The following is a 21439-nucleotide window of genomic DNA, read 5'->3' as shown; positions in this document are numbered from 1 at the left end:
GAGCAAGAGGGGCCAGTCGAAGAGGTCATTTTGTGATGTACTGAGGTACGGACAAGGGCCCCCTTGCAAGTAAAAAGATCGATCGCTGTTGCCTTGTCTTTCTTTCATGGGAATAAGTTCTGGAATCAGCGGGGTCTGATTTAGACCCAACAATAAATTAATTTACATTTAGGATGATGATGTTTAGATTCGTTCACTGAATTCAACTGTTATACCAACTTTATACTGTCTGGTATAAAGATGGCATTCAGTATACTGTTAATGTAGAAATCAGCCGAGACAGCTGAAAAACATCTGCTCACATCTGGTTGAATTCAGGTGTGTAAATCCACAAAGAGCAGCCGGTCATAACTTTACGGATTTGTTGTTAGCGCTACTTTGTTGTACTTTGTCTGAAGGTGTGCTAAATTTCTTATTTGTAGTTTTTGTCTGACCTGTCAGGGACTACAGATGAAAAGTAGCTTTGGATAAATCTGGTATATTTGCATTGATATATGTTCATTAATACACACTGTCCCTTTTAAATCAATAAATGTAAAACAATTCAAACACTAAGAAAATCTGTTGGAGCTGTCAATAGAAATGATTGTGAGCGGAGTATTTTCCCCACACAGATCCTAGGGTTCCCCCACCTGCTCAATCAGCTAAAGTATGAAGTATGACGATGTTTTATTGTTCTGCTTGATGGAGCGACCTCCATCCTGATGGGCAGAGTTCACCTTGTCAAAGTGGGTGGGAACAACCCAACACCTTCAGTTAATGAACGGTTAAATCTCATTAGATTGTAATATGTGTGAACCAGTCGATCGGTTAGCTTCCAGTGACAGCAATGGAGACACCTGTTAAGTAATGATGATGTGTGACATCAGCTTCGTCACGTCTTCATCTCGTCCCAGTGAAACATTCACATATAGAAACGTGTGACAGGAGCTGAAGCTGTGTAATGTTTAAGTGTGAGGTAATTAGTCAGCTCAGCAAATATGAGCAACACAAACTGTGTCTGTGCAGTTTGCCACACATCAGGTCTGAGAGTCCAGCTGCTGTATTTACACATACTCAGGGTCTCGGAGAGGACGAGAAGCTCCCATGTGCTGTTCAGAGGTCTTAATCAGACATTAGATCTGTTATATGAAGAACACGCCGTACAGGCAGCTCAGTGCTGGTTAGTCTACAGTGATTGGCTGATGCAGAACAGCTGTTCAGTGTGACGTCTCAGATCCACAGAGAACAGCAGGTCAGCTGATCACAGCCTCACATCATTTAACTTACTTCTGTGATTCTTCCCCCACCTTCTCATTCGAGGCTCCTCCATCAGCTCAATCCCAGTTTTTGGACTCTGTAACCAGTGACATATCAGCTGTTCACCGTTAATAAACGTGCAGAAGCTTCCGACCAGCACGAGGCGCCTGCCAGGCAGCGCTCAGGGATATAAGAACCTTCTGCTGGGGTTCACTACTTCCGGTATTAGGACGTGTATTTCCGGTCTCAGTGACGCGCTGACAGTAGTCAGACTCTTAGCCTCTGTTAGCTTGTGTTAGCCGCCGTTTAGCCACAGTTTCCGGGTTCTGAGCTCACCTCGTGCTCCGGTTCCGTGTACCCGGACCCTCCGTCCTTTCACCTGTCGGCTGGGACCGAGACGGCTCCCGGTTCTGTCCGATCCGGCTGCCTCCGGACTCCGCCTTTAGCCGCAGAGCTAACCCTGCTGCTAGCGCTGCTAACTGCTAACTGTGGCGTTCGTGGGTAAGCGAGAGAAACAACGAGGAGGCCGAGCACAGGTGAGTCAGCGTCACCTGCCGCTGGTGAGGGTGTCTATGGATTACACACGGGGGGTGGCGGGGCGGGGGACATCTGCTTGAAGCAGCCACCACACACCTGAGCCTGCCAATCAGGATCAGCTGATCAGAATACACACACACACACACACACACACCACATTTCCGGGCTGACGATCAGCTGATCACATCACCTGTCCTGAGGTGCAGCAAGTGGAGCAGTGAGAAACTTTATTTATTTTCGTTAAACTTTATTCAGACAAGAAGTTAGTGAGGATCAGACTGAGCTCAGAGGCTTCTCCCACTCTCACAGGTAGCTGCATGTTCTTCAATGTCCAGAAGTCCCCTGGAATCCTGAGCTGGTCACCTGGCGAACAATCATGTCACAGCCTGAGACCCTCAGAGTCTTGTTATGGTGGCCCTACGGTCCCAATCCTGCTGTTTTCATGGCAAAAAGTCACTAAACGCCACTTCCTGTTTCACCTGAGACCTCACAGACTGTAAATAAAGATGTAGAGCTGCATGCTCTCTGATGTCCAGGAGGGGGCGGCTGCTGAGGTTCCCGCACTAAGAACAGCCTCTCACACCTGTCATTGAGAGCGGCCTCAGGTGTGTGGCTCACAGGTGAGATTAATGGAGACATGAGTCAGCTGACCCGATGCTGATGGACCACGTGTCTCAGATGTTCTTCCTGAGGTCATCAGTATTTACATGAACCGGTGGGGGGGATAAGCTGGTCTGTGGTGTCTCACCTGGAGATCGTCAGGCTGCTGTTGGAGGATGCAGAAGATCCTGATGATCTCATTCTGTGGTTTTTGCAGACCTCCTGACCTGCTGCCACAGCTTATCCATCATCATCATCAGTCTGAGCTCCAGGAGTTTCCTTCATGAAGGAATTTAAAAGTGTTCCCTCAGAAAACATCTAAACCTCTAAAAACAGCCCCCTTTACCCGTGAAATCACGGTAGTAAGAAATACTGGTCGGACTCAATGTGAAGCTCGGATTTTGGATGCTGGGAGGGGAGAAGATGAAATGAAGAAGCGATCCTGACGTGCACACTCAGGTGCAGTTCTGCTACTTCCTGTTTCCACTGTCATTTCACTGCTTGTGTTTTTAGGATGGGCTGATTCACTATTTACTATTGCTGTTACTAGGGATGAACATTTATAAGAATTTAGCAATTCTGATTCCATTATTGATATCACTTATTGATTTGATTCCTTATTGGCTGTGCTTTGAGAGTCTCCACCATATCAAAGACATTAGTCATGCACATTAACTGCACACTGGGTCACATGTTTGTCCATGTTGACTGTCCATGATCCTCTTTGTTATGATCAGTGCTGGAGTCATTACTCAAGAAAAGTAATCTATTACTTATATTACACAGAATACTTTCCTTAAAAGCTATGTAATGTGTGACTTAATTACTCTCTGGAGAAGGTCATTCATTACATTACTCGTTACCAGTGATGGGAATAAAGGCGTTACAAGTAACGGCGTTACTTTTTTTCAGTAATGAGTAATCTAACTAATTTCTATTACTATCGTTACAACGCCGTTACCGTTACTAACAAGAAAATGCGGTGCGGTCGCGTTACTATTTTTTCAACAAACAGACAGTTGAAGCTGTCTTCATCTTACCGCACCTTATATCAGTTGCACGGAAGTAGCTGTAAGTAATCTGGGTACTACAGCTTTAAGCAGCTGTGCGCGCTCCCGCAGGCGGCAATCACTATCTGCCCAACGATCACTTTTTGGTACAACACCTGGAGCTAAGGGGGCAAAACAATCGCATGAGTGCTGCTGTTTGGCTGAGGAAGAATAAAGTAGTCGTGGTAAGCCAATCACACGACCACTTTAAGATGACAAAGCAACAAGGTGATATATACCAGTTTTTAAATTGTGTTGATAGGCCACGTAAAACCAGAGTGATGATAAACAATATATACGCGGTGTTCAATTGTGTTAATACAGTATGTCAAAATGAAAACATAACTGTAAATTCAGACACATAAGGTTGTGCTGAAAAGAATGATACCAAACAAGGCAAAGTAAATAGTTTTTAAAGGTGAAATGTAGAGGAAACATCAAAAGTAGTCAAAAATGGCCACTTATACCCGGGACTCCAGAAGGTTAAACTTTTTTTTTTTTTAAGTAACGCAATAGTTACTTTTCAAGTAATTAATTACTTTTAGAATCTTGTAACTCAGTTACGAACTCAGTTACTTTTTTGAGGAAGTAACTATAATTACTTTTTCACAGTAACTTGCCCAACACTGCTGGTTACGTTACTTTCATGTTACTCCTTAAAATGACCTGAAACACAATGTCTCATAATTACGATTACAACTGCTGCGAAGCTGCTATTTTCCTCTGACACAAGAACTGAAATCAGTTGATCGTAGTGTGAGTACAAGAATTCTTAAGCGGAATCAATAGGTCCTGGAATTCTAAGAAATTGGACAACTGGGAACTGGTCCTTTTACAAGAACCTTTACAATTCTTATCCCTAGCGGTCATTAAATTGAGCCTGTCTGGTTCCTGCCTCACTCCCACTTTAATGTCATCTGCTAGCTTAATGATAACAGTTAGGATGGGGGAAGAGCTAATCCTAACACTAACGTGTCGCAGGCAGGTAAATGTTTAATAAAATAGGAGCTTCTCTGAATTCATGAAATTCCTCCTAAAGATGGACTGACAGTCTCTGAGGTGCTTCTCCAGGTTTACTACTGTCCACCTGCTGCTATTGATGGGAGGAGCTGTGTCAGCTCAAGAAGGTGAGGCTAACACTGCTGTTATTGATGCAGAGGAAAGGAATCGATAGTTTTTGGTATCAGTTCTCTTTGCTAGCCTTGCTCGGTACAGACTCTGCAGTGCTGAGAAAAAATAAAGTACTGCCGTGGGGAGGTGGGAGTTAAGTTCTTCAGCTCAGTCTTTCTCTGTACTAAAATCAGCCACTCTGCTGACAGCGCACTCAACACTAACTGTGATTGGTCAGATGCTGACACCTCTGATGGCTTTTGGTGTCAAGCAGGTTCAGCTCCTAAAGCACAGAGATTAGATCATCAGTGTCTCGGTTTCTCTGATCTGATTTTTAAAAAAAAAAAAAAAATACCTGCAGGTTATTGATCTCATGTCATCTGATTGGATGAAAGGTTGGATCGGTTGTTGGTGATGACTGAGATGACTTTATCTAAACAAGCCATGTTAATCAATACTCGTGTTTAGTGTAAAGTTATTGATCGGAATAAAGGTGACTGATTGTTTGCAGCTCTGAGCTGAGAACCTAAATCCCTTAATGATCTGTTTTCAGAGGTGGTTGAGGCTCTGCCCCCTGACTGCAGTCATCAGTGAGTTCATCTGTGTGTTCCAGGTGCGGCACTCAGGTCTTGACCTTCGCTCTGAGGACGCAGTAGCAGCCATGTTGACCTAGAGTCGTCATTGGCAGTGGTGAGTTCTGAGCACGAGCAGAAACAACGGGCAATCGCAGCCATGTCGGAGAACCAGGCGAACAACAACAATGTCCCGCTTAACAACAACAACAACAACATGGGACCCAACCGCCTCCGCAATCCCAACCTGAACCAGAACCCCCTCATCAACGTCCGCGACCGCCTCTTCCATGCGCTCTTCTTCAAGATGGCCGTCACCTACGCACGCCTATTCCCTCCGTCCTTCAGGAGGGTCTTTGAGTTCTTCGTTCTGCTCAAGGTGGGGCACAGCTCACGTGTCAGCAGGATGTAGTCACATTACTGATCAGTCAGACTGTTTCTGGATAGTGATCTCAGGAACACGTCACAGTATTGGTAATGGTCAGGTGTTTCAGGTGATCACAGATGTTTCAGGTGACTCCTCTCCACAAATAATTCAGTTAAATTTTATTTACATGCTTTTATTCTGCAACGTAAAGTCTGCAATAGAGAAGAGGAAACCTAGACGATCAGATGACCCACATCTGAGCAGCACGTGGTTTAACAGCACAGTGGAGAGGAAGAACCTGTTAGAAGGAAGTTCTATCTACAACAGAGCCAGGCTCAGCAAGGGCAGTGGGTTGGGGGTGGCAGGAAGTGGAGGAGAAACCCTTAGAGTTAGGGGTGGGGGGAAAAATCGATACTGTGTAGTATCGTGATATTTTGTTTGCTAATAATGTATCGATACAGGGACAGCAGAAATCGATATTTTGTTACAAAAAAGTTTTTGTGGACTGGAACATGCTCTGACTTCAGAGCATGTTGATCCTTTTTCTGAGCAAGAATCCTGACATTCCTTGACTGTCCAAATGTGTTTAACTTTTTTTTTTGGCAGCAATAAACATGACAGTTTACTTATTTTAATTTAAGACATGTTTTATTTTAATTAAGTTTAAGACTTTTTTATTTAATGTAAAATTATATTTTGTTTTAATTTACTTTCAAATTCTTCAGTTGCTGAATGGGCTGCATAGTTTTCATAAATTGCATAGTTCAGAATAGCTATAATTGTACCAGATGGTTGCGTTCAGTTAAGTTGGACTAGACTTTAATACAAACCGTTCAGTTTGTCAACAATAAAACTGACTGAAATGAGAGAAAGACTGAGTGTGAGACTTTGATATTAGATAAAATAAATATTGATAACGTTTACCTTTATGTACAGAATCTGAATATTGCAAAATATTTTAAAAAATTGCAATAATATTGTATCGTGAGTTAAATATTGTGATAATATCGTATCGTGGGATGTATGGTGATTCCCACCTCTACTTAGAGTATTATGGGAAGTCTCCCAGCAGCCTGTTCCTTTAGTAGCGTGAATGGGGTAGGGGACAGGGTCCTGATACAAGCTGGTTCCTCTGTGGAGTCAGCGGTGTCCTTACAGAGCGTTGTCTCAGACATTTGAGCATGCTCAGTGGGCAGGTTTATGTTGCGAATGATGTAGGTGAAGCTGTGAGGAGCCAGCAGAATTGCTTTACACAGAGACCAGAAACAATTGCTAACCCACAGAGGAAGGGTTTGGTGACTCTGCAAACAGGTGCCAGATGTTTACTTTCTTTGATCAGAGGACATTTATTGATTTTGATCTGTACATTGTATTGTTTTTATTAGGGGTGCAACAATACTCGTATCGATATTGAACCATTCGATACAGTGCTTTCGGTTTGGTACGTATATGTATCGAACAATACAACATTTTTTATTTATTTTATCAACTCTTCTTCTGACGATGCTGTCTGTTTTGAGCGCTCAGTGGATCTGCGTTCGACTACTCCGCCTAGGCTGCACTGTCGAGTGCAGATCCACTCTGTCTTGCAGCGCAAGCTAGCAAGACAGAAGCTAAGCTTGTTGCAACATGGCAACTGCCTCAACGCTACCTGAAATTGAACCTCCCCCACCCTCATTCAGATCTGGCGTTTGGAACTATCTTGGTTTTCATGTGAAGCATGACCCTGATGGTAAGCGCGTCATGGACAAAAGTAAAACGGTATGTCGGATGTGCCACGCCATGCTCAATTACATTGGTGGGAACTAGTGCGTTAGCGCAGTTAGCTTGTTAACGTGTTAACGCCGTCCAGCCCCACGCACAGGGCGATCCGCGGTAACTCGTTAACGGAGATTTGCCGTGTTATGGCGTTAATGTCATTTTAACGAGATTAACGCTGACAGCACTAGTGGGAACACAATGAATATGACTGCACATTTACGCTGACATCATCCTAGTGCAAAGACAAGTGGAAGCAGACAAAAACAACAAGCACGCATGCTACAAACTTTACCCGAGTCATTTAGACAGCCGTTAGCACATGATTCTCCTTATGGGGACCTGATATGTTTAATATGCTGCTGAGAGTATAGCCCAGAAGAAGCGTATAGTATAGCTTTTATTTTGGAAAGAGACATTTCTCTGTAATAAACTCTCTTTTCCAAAGATGAGTGATTTCTCGATCAGATAGATTTGTTTTTTTTAATTATTTTGTTGTTTCAGCAACATTAAATTTAAAAACTGTACTTTTGAGTTAAAATATATATTTATAATTTTAATAAATGACAAATTAAAAAGTCATGAACATTTTTTTTGTATCAAAAAAATATCTAACCGTGACACCAAAGTATCGAACCGAACCGTGAATTTTGTGTATCGTTGCACCCCTAGTTTTTATTTTATTGGTGACGTATTTTATAAACTCTGGTTGCTATGAGAGACTCACTGATGCAGAAATGAGATTACGGTGACACAACCAGCGCTCGCTGACATCTCTCTAACCCGTCCTCAGGCACTCTTCGTCCTCTTCATCCTTGCCTACATCCACATTGCCTTCTCTCGCTCACCCATCAACTGTCTAGAGGTGGTAAGGGAGCGCTGGCCCCGTGACGGCATCCTGCGGGTTGAGATCCAAAGAAACTCGAGCCGGGCACCCATCTTCCTTCAGCACTACGACTCGGCGAGCCTCCATGATGAGCTGGATGCCGAGGAGGAAGGAGGGGGGCTGGCGATGGGCGGGCTCAGCCTTGCGATGCTGCCCGACGAAGAAGTGGAAGAGGAGGAGATGACTGTGGAGATGTTTGACAACAGCTCAGTGCAGGTGATCTCTCTCGCTCGCTCTCTCACTCTCTCTCACACTCTCACATGCACACACGTTGAACTTTGATAGCGTTCTTCTGTAATAGTTGGATTTTTTTAGACGTGTTAGATGTTGTTATTTGTTGTACTCAATTTATTCTTTTTTGTATTTGAACTTTAAAATCTGTAATGAAAATATATATAAATTTATAAAACTAATAAAAGCCCTAAAATTAACCTTAAAATTAACCTTAAATACCTTAAAAACTTAAAATTTTACTTAAATTTAGAAGAAAATTAACAGAAATTTTGTCTTTGCCATCACTGGTGTTGGTGATTCTAGTGTTAAACAACAGCATCACACAGCCAGTTCACCTGCACAGGTGTAAACAAGCTTGGCTTGTGACAGACCTTAACAGAGCGCTTCCTCTTTAGCATCAGAATTCTGAATCACTTTCACATCCTGGTCCTGCAGAGCTGCAGCGAGTTCTAAATCCTCTGCTTATGTCACTTCTTGTTTTCCCTGTGAGTCAAAAGTGTTTAGTGTGTGTGTGTGTGTGTGAGAGAGTGTGTAGGTCTTCATAAAGTTTGAGAGTCACACAGATTTTGGGTTTCCAATAGAAATGGAAAGTAGTAATAAGAGGATGGCGGTAAAACACTTGTTGGCAGGTGGGCCCTCTGGTGGTGTGTGAGCTCAGAGTAGTTCTGTGTATCTGGGGACTTAACTACCCTGAACACCTGACTCAGGTGAACTTTAAACTGCTATTGGCTGCTTCAGGCCTTGCGCACACGGGCCCCGAGTTGGGATCTTGCACTGATCCCGATCGCTGGAAGAAACGCACATTTTTGACTGTGCCAACATAGAGCCGCTTGGCAGGTGTTTGCAGACACGTCGGCATCATACAATCATACTACAACCTCCAAATGACTCCTGTCCTGTCCTGTCTTCCTCCCATCGCCGTGTTCTGTCGGAGGTCAGCAATCAAAGGGATATTTTTGGTGGAACAAAATGTGTAAGGAAACGTGTATTCACCAACCAGTTTGCAAGTAGTTGCAAACTGGTTGGTGAATACACGTTTCCTTAGCAACAACAGGGTACCGGGAGCCTTTTGTATGGAACCCACAGTTGGGGGTCGTGATGGTTTTAGCGTTGCTCAGTGTCCCATTGAGTGCACTCCCTCAAGCCAGAGTAATGTGATGACCGCCAGTATTCATACTACTCTCTGGATACTCTCAAATTAAAAGCAGAAATGACCCTCAAAACCTTCTGCTGTCCTGCTGCAGTTTGAGTTGGACATCGAGCCCCGCCTGAAGCCATCTCTAGTTGGTGCAGGAGGAGGAGGAGCTTCAGGAGGAGGAGGAGCCAACGACAGCCAGGACGTCTCGTTCAGCCAGACCACTAAAGGTATGCAGCCGCTGCAGGACTCAGTGTCTGAGCTGGAGATGATGACCCGAGCAGGTAAACCGTTCTCCACCCCACCCCTGCCACCTCACCTCCTCTAACTCCGCCTCCTTATTCAGTCCAGAAACACCTGCTGAGCTGTTTAATGTTTCACAATTTAAGATTGTATGTATTTATTTTTGTGTTTTTCTGATGTGGTTGTTTACTTTGTTGTTCATTGTCGCAGTGTGGCCTCAGGAGGAGTACATCGTGGAGTATTCGCTGGAGTATGGCTTCCTGCGCCTCTCTCAGAGCACCAGACAGAGACTCAACATCCCTGTCATGGTCGTCACACTTGGTCAGACTCTGAGCTGCCGTGTCACATGACCTCAGCGTTGGCCAACTTGCACTCCCTAACCGCGTCTGTGTCTGTTCGCAGATCCGATGAAGGACGAGTGTTTCGGAGATGGCTTCAGTCGTTTTCTGCTCGATGAGTTTTTGGGCTACGATGACATCCTGATGTCGAGCGTGAAGGCGCTCGCCGAGAATGAGGAGAACAAAGGTGGGGTGGGCGCTGTAAATGGAGGGTGGGGCAGGGCACTTTGGTGTGATGCTACATTCACTGATTGGCTTCGGAGAGCAGGTGTTTACTTCCAGTCATGTGACACAGCTCAGGTGTTTGTGTGGTTCTCTGCAGGATTCCTGAGGAACGTGGTCTCCGGTGAGCATTACCGCTTTGTCAGCATGTGGATGGCCAGGACCTCCTACCTGGCTGCCTTTGTCATTATGGTCATATTTGTAAGTACAAATACAGTAAATGACCCACACTGATCGTTCGGGTTCGTTCAGTCGCACAATGTCACGACAGAGTCTCGCGTTCTCCGTTTCAGACTCTGTCGGTGTCCATGCTGCTCAGATACTCTCACCACCAGATCTTCGTCTTCATTGGTCAGTTCCTCATACCATTCAGCGTTGACCTTTGACCCCGAGCCTCAGGTCTATTCTGACTCTCTCCTTAACCCCCTACAGTTGACCTCCTGCAGATGTTGGAGATGAACATGACCATTGCCTTCCCAGCAGCCCCTCTGCTCACTGTCATCCTGGCCCTCGTAGGTGAGTCCAGATCCCATTCTGTTTGAGGACGCTTCTGAACCTCTGTCACCTGGGTCCTGACGCGTGGCCAAGTTCTTTCCGTTATCTGGCTTCCCTTACCCTAACACTGGCATTCAGGATAAGCGGTTGCGTGGGGCCTGTTATCAAGCCAGGCCCACGTGCCCCTTCACATCAAAGGGTGGCAGCATCTGACAAATCATAGAGGGGTATTTCATAGCTCATATGACTCCTCTACCAAAGAAAAGTGTTCCCCCTGCTCCAGAGATGTTATCAAAGGGTTCTAAAAATCTTTAAAGATTATAAAAATATATCCGTAAAATGCAACACTGTTGTGAAAATGATGTGATAAATTCCTCAGAAACATCTTAGGTTAATCTGGACACAAGCATTTTAATTCCAGTCAGTAGTTTTATGGCTGAGTAAATACTTTTTAGTTTACTTTTCACAGAATGCTCTGTCATATCAGGGAGTGAGCTTCTGGAATAGTCTTCCACTGTGAGTGAGGGAAAGTACAAGTCTACCCATCTTTAAGAGTCAGTTAAAAGGGCGGCATGTGATCATGTTTAATAATCATGCTTTATATTGGATGTGAAAAAGAGTTATTGTGTTACAAAAAGGGAAACAACTATTAGTATAATGGGTCAGTGCAATATCAGGACAGTCAGGGCATGTGCAATACTGGGGTTTGTGCAATATAATTGATGTGTTTCCGTTATTGTTATCTATATTGTCCTCTGCGTCCACTCTTCTTGGTTCTAGTATAATGTGATCACTGTTTTTGTCCTTGTCACATGACCTGTAAATAGTAAAAACATACAGAGACACTAACTTGTGTTTAACACCAACCTGCCATAGGGTCTGCAGATGGAAATTAGCCCAAGGCATATTTTATATATATATATATATATATATATATATATTAATTATATGGCATAAGCATATCTGGCATTTACATTTGTTAAAATGTTCATTAATATGTATTGCCCCCCTTTCTAAATAAAATAAAATAAATAAATAAAGCAGCGAGAGAATAAAAACTATGGTTTGATAGTAAAGATTAAAAATAACTGAATTTAAACAGGCTCAGGGCTACATAGAAATCTGATCTAAGGTGAGCAGGTACAGTGCAGGTTAGGGTTAGGGCCTGCATGTCTGCTGTGATGCTGTTTACAGTCAGTCCAAAACGCTGCAGCTAGCTTGCTCACTTTACAAAAGTGAGAGCTCACATGACTCCAGTGTTAGCAGCCTTACACTGGAGTCGTGTGACTGCATTTTTTTTTTTTTTTTTTTTTTTTAAGCTTTTATTGAGCTTGTTTGTGTAGCTGCGTCTGTCAATCACAGATTGCTCAGGCCTGATTGTCAGTCGGCTGATATCAGAGCAGCTCGTGACTCTGCTGTACCGACACTCTGCTGTACCGACACTGATGTTTTGTTTTTTTTGTTGTTGTTGTTTTTTGGGATCCTGTTTGTTCAGTTTAAATAAAGATTAAAGTCAAAGCGCTGAAGGTTCCTGGCAATAAAAACAAGCGTCAAATTAAAAAATGTTTGTAAACAGACTGGATGGACGTTAGCCTTGGTTGGGGGGGTGCGGCTTACATTTAAAGCTGACCTGTGATGTCACTTTCTGTCTCAGGCATGGAGGCCATCATGTCAGAGTTCTTCAATGACACAACAACGGCATTCTACATTATCCTCATCGTGTGGTTGGCAGATCAGTACGACGCCATCTGCTGCCACACAAACACCAGCAAACGCCACTGGCTCAGGTGAGGTCACTTTCTGTGTGTGAGGTCATTGTTACAGAATTAAGTTGAAGGGGTTCCTGGTCATTTGATCAATAACCAGATCGATCGGGCTTTGGCCATTTTTATTGTGAATGTCTCTTGTCAGCCTGCAGACCTTCAAGGCTGATCATGTGATCTGTTCTCCCTGCAGGTTCTTCTACCTTTACCATTTCGCCTTCTACGCCTACCACTACCGCTTCAATGGCCAGTACAGCAGCCTCGCTCTCGTCACTTCCTGGCTCTTCATCCAGGTAAGTGTCGTCATCCTCATGCCTGTGCTAAGCCCCTCCCCTCAGACAGTAAGTCTAACATTTTTGTCCTCTCGCAGCACTCCATGATCTATTTCTTCCATCACTACGAGCTTCCGGCCATCCTGCAGCAGATCCGAATCCAGGAGATGCTCCTGCAGAACCAGCAGGCTGGTCAGAACCAGACGGCTCTGCAGGATAACCTCAACAACAACATTGGCACTGCCGCCGCTGGAACGGGACCCGCCAATGCCCCCCAACCAGGCCCGACCAGTGGAGCCGAGCCAGGGCCTCAGACAGATTCCCTTCCGTCCCCTGCGGAAGGTGGAGCCTCAGGAAGCGGGGAGGTGAGGGCGGAGCTGAACTGGGTCGCTCACACAGCTGCCATCCTCACTGAAGCCCTGACGTCGTCAGTGGATGCGGGAGCCAGCAGCGGTCAGGGGCCAGCTGAGATCAATGTGGTGGCTGAGTTCTGGATGGGAGGGGGAGCAGTAGGAGGGAGGTCCTTAGGTGGGAGCGGAGCCTTTGGAGGTCAAGATCCAAACTCTATTTCTGTAGAATTTAAACCTGCACCAGCTCCTCCAATCACAGAGCAGCATGAGGCGGGGCCCTCAGAGGATGCGGGGCCCTCACAGTCAGAGGGAGCCTTGGAGGAGGCAGGGCCCTCAGAAGAGTGCCCCTCCCACACAGACTGTCCCCCCTCACAGAGCGCAGACTGCCGGCAGCAGCCGTCCTGAGGCTACTGACATCGCCTCACCTGTGAGACAGCTGATCAGCTCATTGATCGAATGAACAGATTTTATTTGATTTTTAAACTCATTGATTAGCTTGAGGGTGGCGTCTCCCTGCAGGTCATGTGAACAGAGGGCGGGGATACGATAATTTATTCTGCTCTTTTTTTTTTGTTTTTGTTTTTTTGTTGTTTTTTGGGGGGGTGGAGTATGGAGGGTTTTTCCTCAGACGGTGTCTGAGGTTGGAGGTCCATCACCATGGAAACCGAAAGCAACACCCTGAACAAATGAAGCTTGAAGCAGAAACTTTTTCTTTAAACTTTTTTTTTTCCCCCCCCCCTCTAATCAATAAACCCGAGTGTCTTTTTCTCAAACATCAGCCTTTTCTTTGATTCTTCAAACAAAGCTGATCGATCAATTGGCTCATCAGAGCTCTGCCGTTACTGGAGGATTTTCAAAATAAAATGCATGGCGTTAACAGACGTTTTATTTATCTTGAAAACCCTTCTAACATGAACGTGTTGTTACGTGATGAGTTTATTCAGACTTCATGTAAAAACTGAATCTGTTTGTCCATAGAGGAAAAAGCTTCACAATATAAGCCCTGACAGCAGGAAGCTGCTGCCACATGCTACACACAAGGCCTGAGTGGTTTCACTTCATTGATCAAATAATTAACTGATTATCAATAATATTCAATAAAGAAAAATCAGGTTTCTGCTGCTGGCTGAAAGGATGAAGCCAAGAAGTTCTGGTGTGCCTGGGGGCGGAGCCAGTGAGCTACAGACAAGAAGTCTGATGCAACCTTTCAGTTATTGATCAGCTGATCAGTTATTGATTCTGACAGACTGAAGCACAAACTCAACTTAAGTTGCTTTTTTTTTTTTTTTTGTCTCGTCTGCTTTTGGCTTGAGGGAAATAATTGAACAGGAAGTTTGGAGCAGTGTGGCGCCAGACTGAACATTCAGGACTTCCTATTGGAATGGATGCCTTATCAGTAATCCTCAGACTGTCAGCAGCTGAGCGAGCTGGTTGGTTGTGGAATATGACTGACTGTCACACTCACGCTCCGCCTCCATCTGTTCATCTATCAAAATGGTGAATGATGTGGTGGGTCTGATGGCAGCGTGTTTGCTCTGACCGCTCCCATCAGACATCTGCCAAACAGATTTTTGGGGGAATGGGACACATGAGATGCTCTGAACCAATCAGGAAGCCTCATTTAAAAGCAGCATTTTGGTCAAAGTCCCTTCAATGGGACAGTGGCAAGTTTGAACACCTGTTTGCGTTCTTTGGATAAATGATGGTCTGCAAATCCGAAGGAGGGGAAAGGAACTGATCCCTCCCATCAGGTGAACTTCATCAATTATTGATTGGATATCAGAAACAATTGATCTCTGAGTGTCTGTTTTTGTTGCTGTGATGTAGATGGAGCCTGAGCGTGACTCTGGCTGGGGGTGGGGTGGGGTTCTTCTTCGTGCCTCTTTGCTGAGGACTGTAGCCTCATTATTGATCATCAAAATGTATTTACCTGTCAGACCAGTAAAACCAGTAAAAGCAGTGGTCGCCACCCATTGTGTGAATGCCTCCCTTCTTTCACACCATCCACACACAGGGATTTTATTCTGAAATGACATACACCAGCAGCAGGAAGTGAAATTTCTCATTACCTGTGAAGCTTTTCAAGAAAAAAAGTCATTATACATGGATACTTTCAAAATAAAAGCCAACTTGCCAAGGTGCTGAATTGTTTTTGCCCAACAGGAAACTGGTCAAGCTGAGTGTCATGTTTCACCTCGACCACCTATGTTATTTTTGACAGCATCTCATTTTCAGGTGGTTTCCTGTTTTGATGGCATCTGGTTGCAGCTTTGGTGGTTTTAATTGGACCAGAAACCCTGCAGGAAGTTACCAAGAGAAAAAACTGAGACATGCTTTTGGTTCTCTAGGTTTTTCAACAGCAGCTGAAACAGTTTAAGTGGCTTTATTTGATCAGACACGATAAAGGGACTTCATAAAGTGCAGGTCGAATACATCATTGTTTCTTACTAAAATAAAGGGCCATGCATTCATCATTTGTTCTGCCTCCGAGCTGGGCTGTTTTTTTTGCGGTTGAAGCTAAACTTGATCTTTGGTTCAGTTCTTGAATTAGTGAATGGACTTTAATCTGAAGACGGGCTCCTCTTTAACGCTGTAAGTGCCACTCAGGATAGATGTTCTCAGGATTACTTCATAGGTGTTTCCTCACATCTGTATGTCAATAACATCTGCAGGTTAAAATGCCTTCTTGAAATAAAAGATTTTTCTTAAAGCAAATGACCTGTTGTCTCCTCACACACAATTTGACACCTCTGCGTTTAATTTTTTTTTCTATCTGTTGACGTTACAGAAAAAAAAACATGAATTTATGGTGAAGAAGATGAGCGGCTTCCAAACCATAATAGCAGGTCTCACTGCAAACCCACTCCACCCTGCCTGCTCTTTCTTCTTCACCTCTCTGTGGATGGTTGACCACCATCCTCTCACATTCACATTTTCACCTCCCTCCCTATCTTGCACACACATACTCTGTCATTCCTCTGCTCTCCAGAGCATACCTCCATCTCTGCAGATGGAGGTATGGCACTATTTGAAACCAGAAGGTTTCAAATAGTGCCAGGGCACATGTGCACGCAGCGACCTGCAGTGAAACGTCAAACAGTCAAACGTTGCTCATTCTCAAAGCTGCCTAACACAAAACATTTCCTCTTCTGACCCGTTCTCTGCTCTTAGCCAGGCTTTAGCTGTCTTGGCAGAAAGAGAGGGTGAGGTTTAAATACCCTTAGAGTTGTTAAGCCAGATAAATAGGTTAAATGAAAGCTGTTTCAATGACTCTCATAACCAGCAATCGCCTTAGGCTTTTCCCAAAGCAATGTGCAATTACCCGCAAATGAGCCACTCCAAGACAGCCCTGTAGACCATCATCGCGATAGTTTGTTTCAACAAGGCGGTAATCCAGAGCAGAGTTCTGCCAGCAGTTCACCACAGCCCTCTATAGTTGTCAGAAATAAATTTAATAAGGTTGAAATTAGACAAATTTTGAATTTCCCGCCTCCAGACGATATACCCAGTAATGCACAATATTATCAAGGCATAATGGGGAGTGCCTGTGAAATAACAAACAGGATTTTCTCCCATGAACGTATGACCGCATACTGTAGACAGCGTGGCTTGCAGCTGTCTTTCATGGCAAAAAATGTTTTCTGGCACAACTTAAACCTGCTTCCAAGGTGCATGGAGAGGATACTCTCCAAATGATGATTGTTCATGACTCAAGAAAAAACAGAAACCTATCAGCAATAAACAACCAAAACTTGTCTTTTTGAATTGATCTCGAGAATTGAATCGTAACAAGCATAAACGATCAGTGTTGTTGTGTGAGGCAGCGGGACTCTGAAGCGCATTTCAAGTCTCAAGTTGCCATTTATTATCAGTGATAACGCTTGGCTGTCATCTGAAGGAATCATATTGAACACGAACAGAGTATATCCTTCATGAAATTCCTGTCTGTCAATGCACAAGATAGATCTTTCAGCTTTCTCCCGGTAGCTGTGTACAGGCTGTAAAACTCTCTGACGGACTGATTCTCACCAAAATTGGGTTAAAAAGCTTTGGCTGGTATCTGTTTACTCTCATGACACAAAGCCAAAAACTCTAAATTGTTCTGCTGGAAATCGAAAGGGCATAAATCATATCACCCTGTAAAGGCTTCGTGGTTTACCATGCCTATGACAAGATATCTGGGCAGTGAACCCAGAAACAGGTTCTCATGATGTGATATCTGAGAATTCTCGGGTATTGAAAAATGTTTTTACATTAATCCGTGAGATCAGATATAATGCATTGGCATGCATGAGAGCGGATACGTGACCTACGCGCACAGCAGGAGACACGGTCACTTTTCTTACAAACATGGAGGCACCTAGAATATTCAGACGGTAATTGGCATTTTGAGGCGCCATAAGGCTAAACGTGTCGCTGGCTCTCCTGAGCTTAACCCTCAAATCCATATTATTGAGCAATAATCTTTCACAGAAAAAGATGTCAGAGTGCAAGGGGCCCATAACATGAAACTCTCGTGAACACTCACTATAAACGGCTCTCCTGACTAATCCTCTGTTAGGGCTGTTATTACATGAGAGTCATGGGCGCCAGCAGTATCTTTGTAAAAAAGACCTGCGCTAAATTGAGTTTTCAGACTTTCTTCCGAGTAATTTAAATATGTCTCGATTATGGCCCTATATGGGTGAGTTGAGCTGGCTTGAGAAATCAACCTGTCACCCAGAGTCACATCACATTGTGAGAAAATGGTATTTAAAGGGTAATTTATAATTCCAACATTAGCGTCTGCAGCAATATCACTGCCATCGCCGTTTGTTATTTTCAGCCTTACACTCAACAATGTGTTATTTAAATCCAGGTAATGCAACCCGTTTCTAGGCAGGTAGACTTCCAGAGGTCCCCTATCAGTGCGCAGGCGCGCACCACACTGCCAAAACTACCAGGATGAGATGGGTTATTATAAGCTTGTTTCAATAAAAGTTGCTCAGCCATGTATGATCTTTGAAGTTATGTTTAACTATGGTTTTATTTCAGGATCAACCTGCTTACTTATTACATGTAATGAGTTTCCAAAATTTTTTGATGTAATGAAACCAAGAGATTTGAACGGGGTAAAGCAAATAATGAGATTGATTCTTGCAATGCTTTTCCAAGAAAGTTTTATTTCATGTAATGAGTTTCCAAAACAATACATTTGAAGTAATGAAAACAATACATTTGATTGAGGTAAAACAAATGATAACATTGTAAAACTTTTCTAACATAATGTTTTATTTGATGCAAACAAATAATTAAACAAACTTTAATTTATCTAAAGTCAAAAACATTGAGAATAAAAATATATAAAATAAGAATAAATACTGATTACTAGTCCAGCCACAAATTGTATTTTTCCTTGAGGACTTTGTGGATGATTGTTCTCGTAACCTCCATGACGCTGGCGTAGATTTCTTGCAGGGTGCTCTCTATGTCTGGTGCATCTCTGAGCTTGAAGAGATAGGCCTGAGCAACGCCTCTGACTTAAGCCGGAGGTGGTGCGAAGCATTCTAGGCGCAGACTCTGTAATAAGGTGCTGGTGGGGTGTCCATTCCAGAATCTTTTACAGAGTACATCATAGTACTGGAAAAAGTAATATTTTTCTAATGGGAAAATACAAGAATGTCGTCTCTGCGAGGGGTGGGAGATCTCACATACGGTGGCCCCTAGAGACAAAGCACGTACAAACTCCAAAACACTTGCAAACTCCAAAACACTTGCAAACTCCAAAACACATGCAAACTCCAAAACACTTGCAAACTCCAAAACACATGCAAACTCCAAAACACTTGCAAACTCCAAAACACTTGCAAACTCCAAAACACATGCAAACTCCAAAACACTTGCAAACTCCAAAACACATGCAAACTCCAAAACACATGCAAACTCCAAAACACATGCAAACTCCAAAACACTTGTAAACCCCAAAGCACATGCAAATTCCAAAACACAACGGAAGTGCTCCAGGACGCTAGGGGCAGTGTTGAGCTTTTGTTACCTAGTAACTACACAAGCCAGGATGTACCAATGACCGGATTTGGGGTCTGCAGCCTTAAAGTCCGCATTTTAAGGCCGATTACGTCACAGCGACACGACGAAGGCTGTCCCAATTCAAAGGCTGCTCGAAATGCGGCCCTCAAATGCGTCCTTAATTTCCCTGAATTTTAAGAATGGGTCGCTGTAGCCTTCATGGCCCAACATATCCCAGATTTCATAGCTCGCCTGTGGTGTGGATAATTTTGCCGAAAAAAAAACGGCTGAAGCGGAGCCGCCAAGAGTAAACTTTCAGAAGTAAGTACTGAATATTATGTCACTTATTTATGCGCAAATGTTTTTTATAATGAAGAACATTAAAACATTACTGTTGGCCACATGTCGGGAAAGTTATGTGACATTAGCGATGTTTGTACTAACTTGGTTTTAAAGCCTTTACTCCAAAATATACACCGTTCAATAGTTGACTTTAATCTTACAGAGAATGTGATGATTTTATGGATAATTAAAGTCAGTCATATATCCACAAACACAACAGGCTGAAAGTCAGTGATGCTGCTCGGTTTGCAGTCCTGAATATCACGGCACAAGCAGGATTCACTGCACCGTTAATGTTAGCTATGATATATTGCTGCCACTGTTCGGTGGTGTAGAGCCAAACGGACTTTAACGTGTGTTTGAACGAGCTGACGGTTCACTCGTTAAGCTGAAAGAAAGGTGCTTTAATCACAGGAGTCACACACGTGTCCACTGTACCATCTGGGAACTCTTCTTGTTTCGTAATAACACAGTCCTCCTTCTTTTGTGCTGTTTTGTAGCAGTGTATACACCTGAGGCTGTCACCTGTCTGTCTGTCCTGCACTCTCTCTCTTTTTCTTTCTCTCTGATTGTGTAATAAAAGTATGAACATGTATTTATAAGTTACATTTGTGTTTGAATCCTGCAGCTTATCACGCATTTGATTTCCATGTGTGACAACTGCAAGTGTCCAGAGTGAGGACAGACTGAGGGACTCACTGCTGCACATCATCTGTGAGGCTTTGCACCCCTGATGATCCACCAGGACTCAGCAGTGTGTGAGGAAGAGGAGGAGGAAGAGCCAGCAGCAGCTGACAGATGGAGAGAATAGACAGACTGTTCCCTGTTTGTGAAGGACTGCTAGGAAAGTTTAACATAACTAATTGTCTGTCCTGAATCAGTCTTATTAGGTAATGTTCAAATAATTTTATCATTCCAGTGTTTGCAGTGTGGGAGAAAGTACTCAGGGCCTTCAAGTTACACACTATGAAAGGAAGAAACAAGTTTAATATTCAGAAACCTAAAGTATGTATCAGCAGCTGAATGGACCTAAAAATAAATGTTTGTTTCAGTTCTATGAAGCTTTGAGTATTTTGGATTAGTAGCAGTGCTGTGTTTGTTGCATCATATTGCTGTAATTGTTTATATGCTTTATATATTCTGAGGTAAGTTGATCTATAGTGTTACATCATATTCTATAATGATGCTATGTGTTTGTATACTTTCTGCCCAGTTTGACCCATTTAGCAGAAGTCAGCCTGTTTAAGGCTCTGATATCTATTCTGTATGACTTAAAGCAGTTATGACATGGTCTGATTTTCTCACCCAATAAAGGAATATTCAATATATCAGTCTACTCTTCATTTTATCAGAAACAGTTATCACAGCTCATATAATTTCTTTTTACACACGTATGTAAGCAATGAGCCAAATTTAGTAATGCCAACATACTGAAGGAACAACATTTCTCTCTTATATATGATACACCTATATATGCACTGTCAAAGATACTTGTCTTTGAGTGAAGATTTAAGGTGATAAGACCTATAAATAACTGCAACTTGAATCTGTACTGTGGCTCAGTATTTGACACAGAGTTCATGTTCACTGCTGTAATAGCTAATAATGATTAATATAATAACTATAATATTGGCCATATTATATTTACATTACCAAAGTGATATGACTTTAGTCTCATGAACAACATTAGCTAATTGTTATTTACTAACTAATCTTAAATGACTGTTCAGTACAGAAATGAAGCCCAAAAATCATGTTTTACTGTCCTGTGGTCTCAACCTCAGATACTTATCAAATCACACAAAGCTCTTGTAGAAACAAACAAACAAATGAACAAAATATGTTTTCCTTCATTTCTGTCAAACAAAGTTGTATGACACGTTTCCAGCGGTTAGTATCATGGTTGCTAGGCAACCTGGGA

The 21439-nt window shown here is 43.2% G+C and overlaps 1 protein-coding gene across 2 annotated transcripts; it reads left to right on the top strand.

Annotated features, from left to right (window-relative positions):
• Positions 1-1238: 1238 nt before the first annotated feature.
• tmem259 (transmembrane protein 259) lies at positions 1239-15139 on the top strand. Of its 2 annotated transcripts, none has more exons than XM_085151728.1 (12): positions 1239-1775; positions 5149-5486; positions 8026-8334; positions 9597-9771; positions 9941-10051; positions 10133-10255; positions 10391-10491; positions 10584-10641; positions 10723-10806; positions 12440-12572; positions 12742-12841; positions 12919-15139. In XM_085151728.1, the coding sequence occupies exons 2-12, from the start codon at positions 5268-5270 to the stop codon at positions 13573-13575; spliced, it is 2070 nt and encodes a 689-aa protein (XP_085007854.1). In that variant the 5' UTR covers positions 1239-1775; positions 5149-5267; the 3' UTR covers positions 13576-15139. The 2 variants fall into 2 exon arrangements, with proteins under 2 accessions (XP_085007854.1, XP_085007855.1); XM_085151729.1 differs by having other exon boundaries at positions 1244-1775; positions 9597-9717.
• The last annotated feature ends 6300 nt before the right edge of the window (positions 15140-21439 follow it).

This window comes from Neolamprologus multifasciatus, chromosome 23, assembly GCF_963576455.1.
Source record: "Neolamprologus multifasciatus chromosome 23, fNeoMul1.2, whole genome shotgun sequence".
NCBI lineage: Eukaryota > Metazoa > Chordata > Actinopteri > Cichliformes > Cichlidae > Neolamprologus > Neolamprologus multifasciatus.
The sequence above is the reverse complement of the archived record's forward strand: the minus strand, read 5'-3'. Positions and strand labels throughout refer to the sequence as shown.

Excerpts from the sequence above, each read along its gene's own strand:
- tmem259 (XM_085151728.1), top strand. The coding sequence starts at position 5,268 with ATGTCGGAGAACCAGGCGAACAACAACAATGTCCCGCTTAACAACAAC. Across the intron at positions 10,256-10,390 it reads CGAGAATGAGGAGAACAAAG|GATTCCTGAGGAACGTGGTC; the intron begins GTGGGGTGGGCG and ends GGTTCTCTGCAG. Across the intron at positions 10,492-10,583 it reads TTGTCATTATGGTCATATTT|ACTCTGTCGGTGTCCATGCT; the intron begins GTAAGTACAAAT and ends TCTCCGTTTCAG.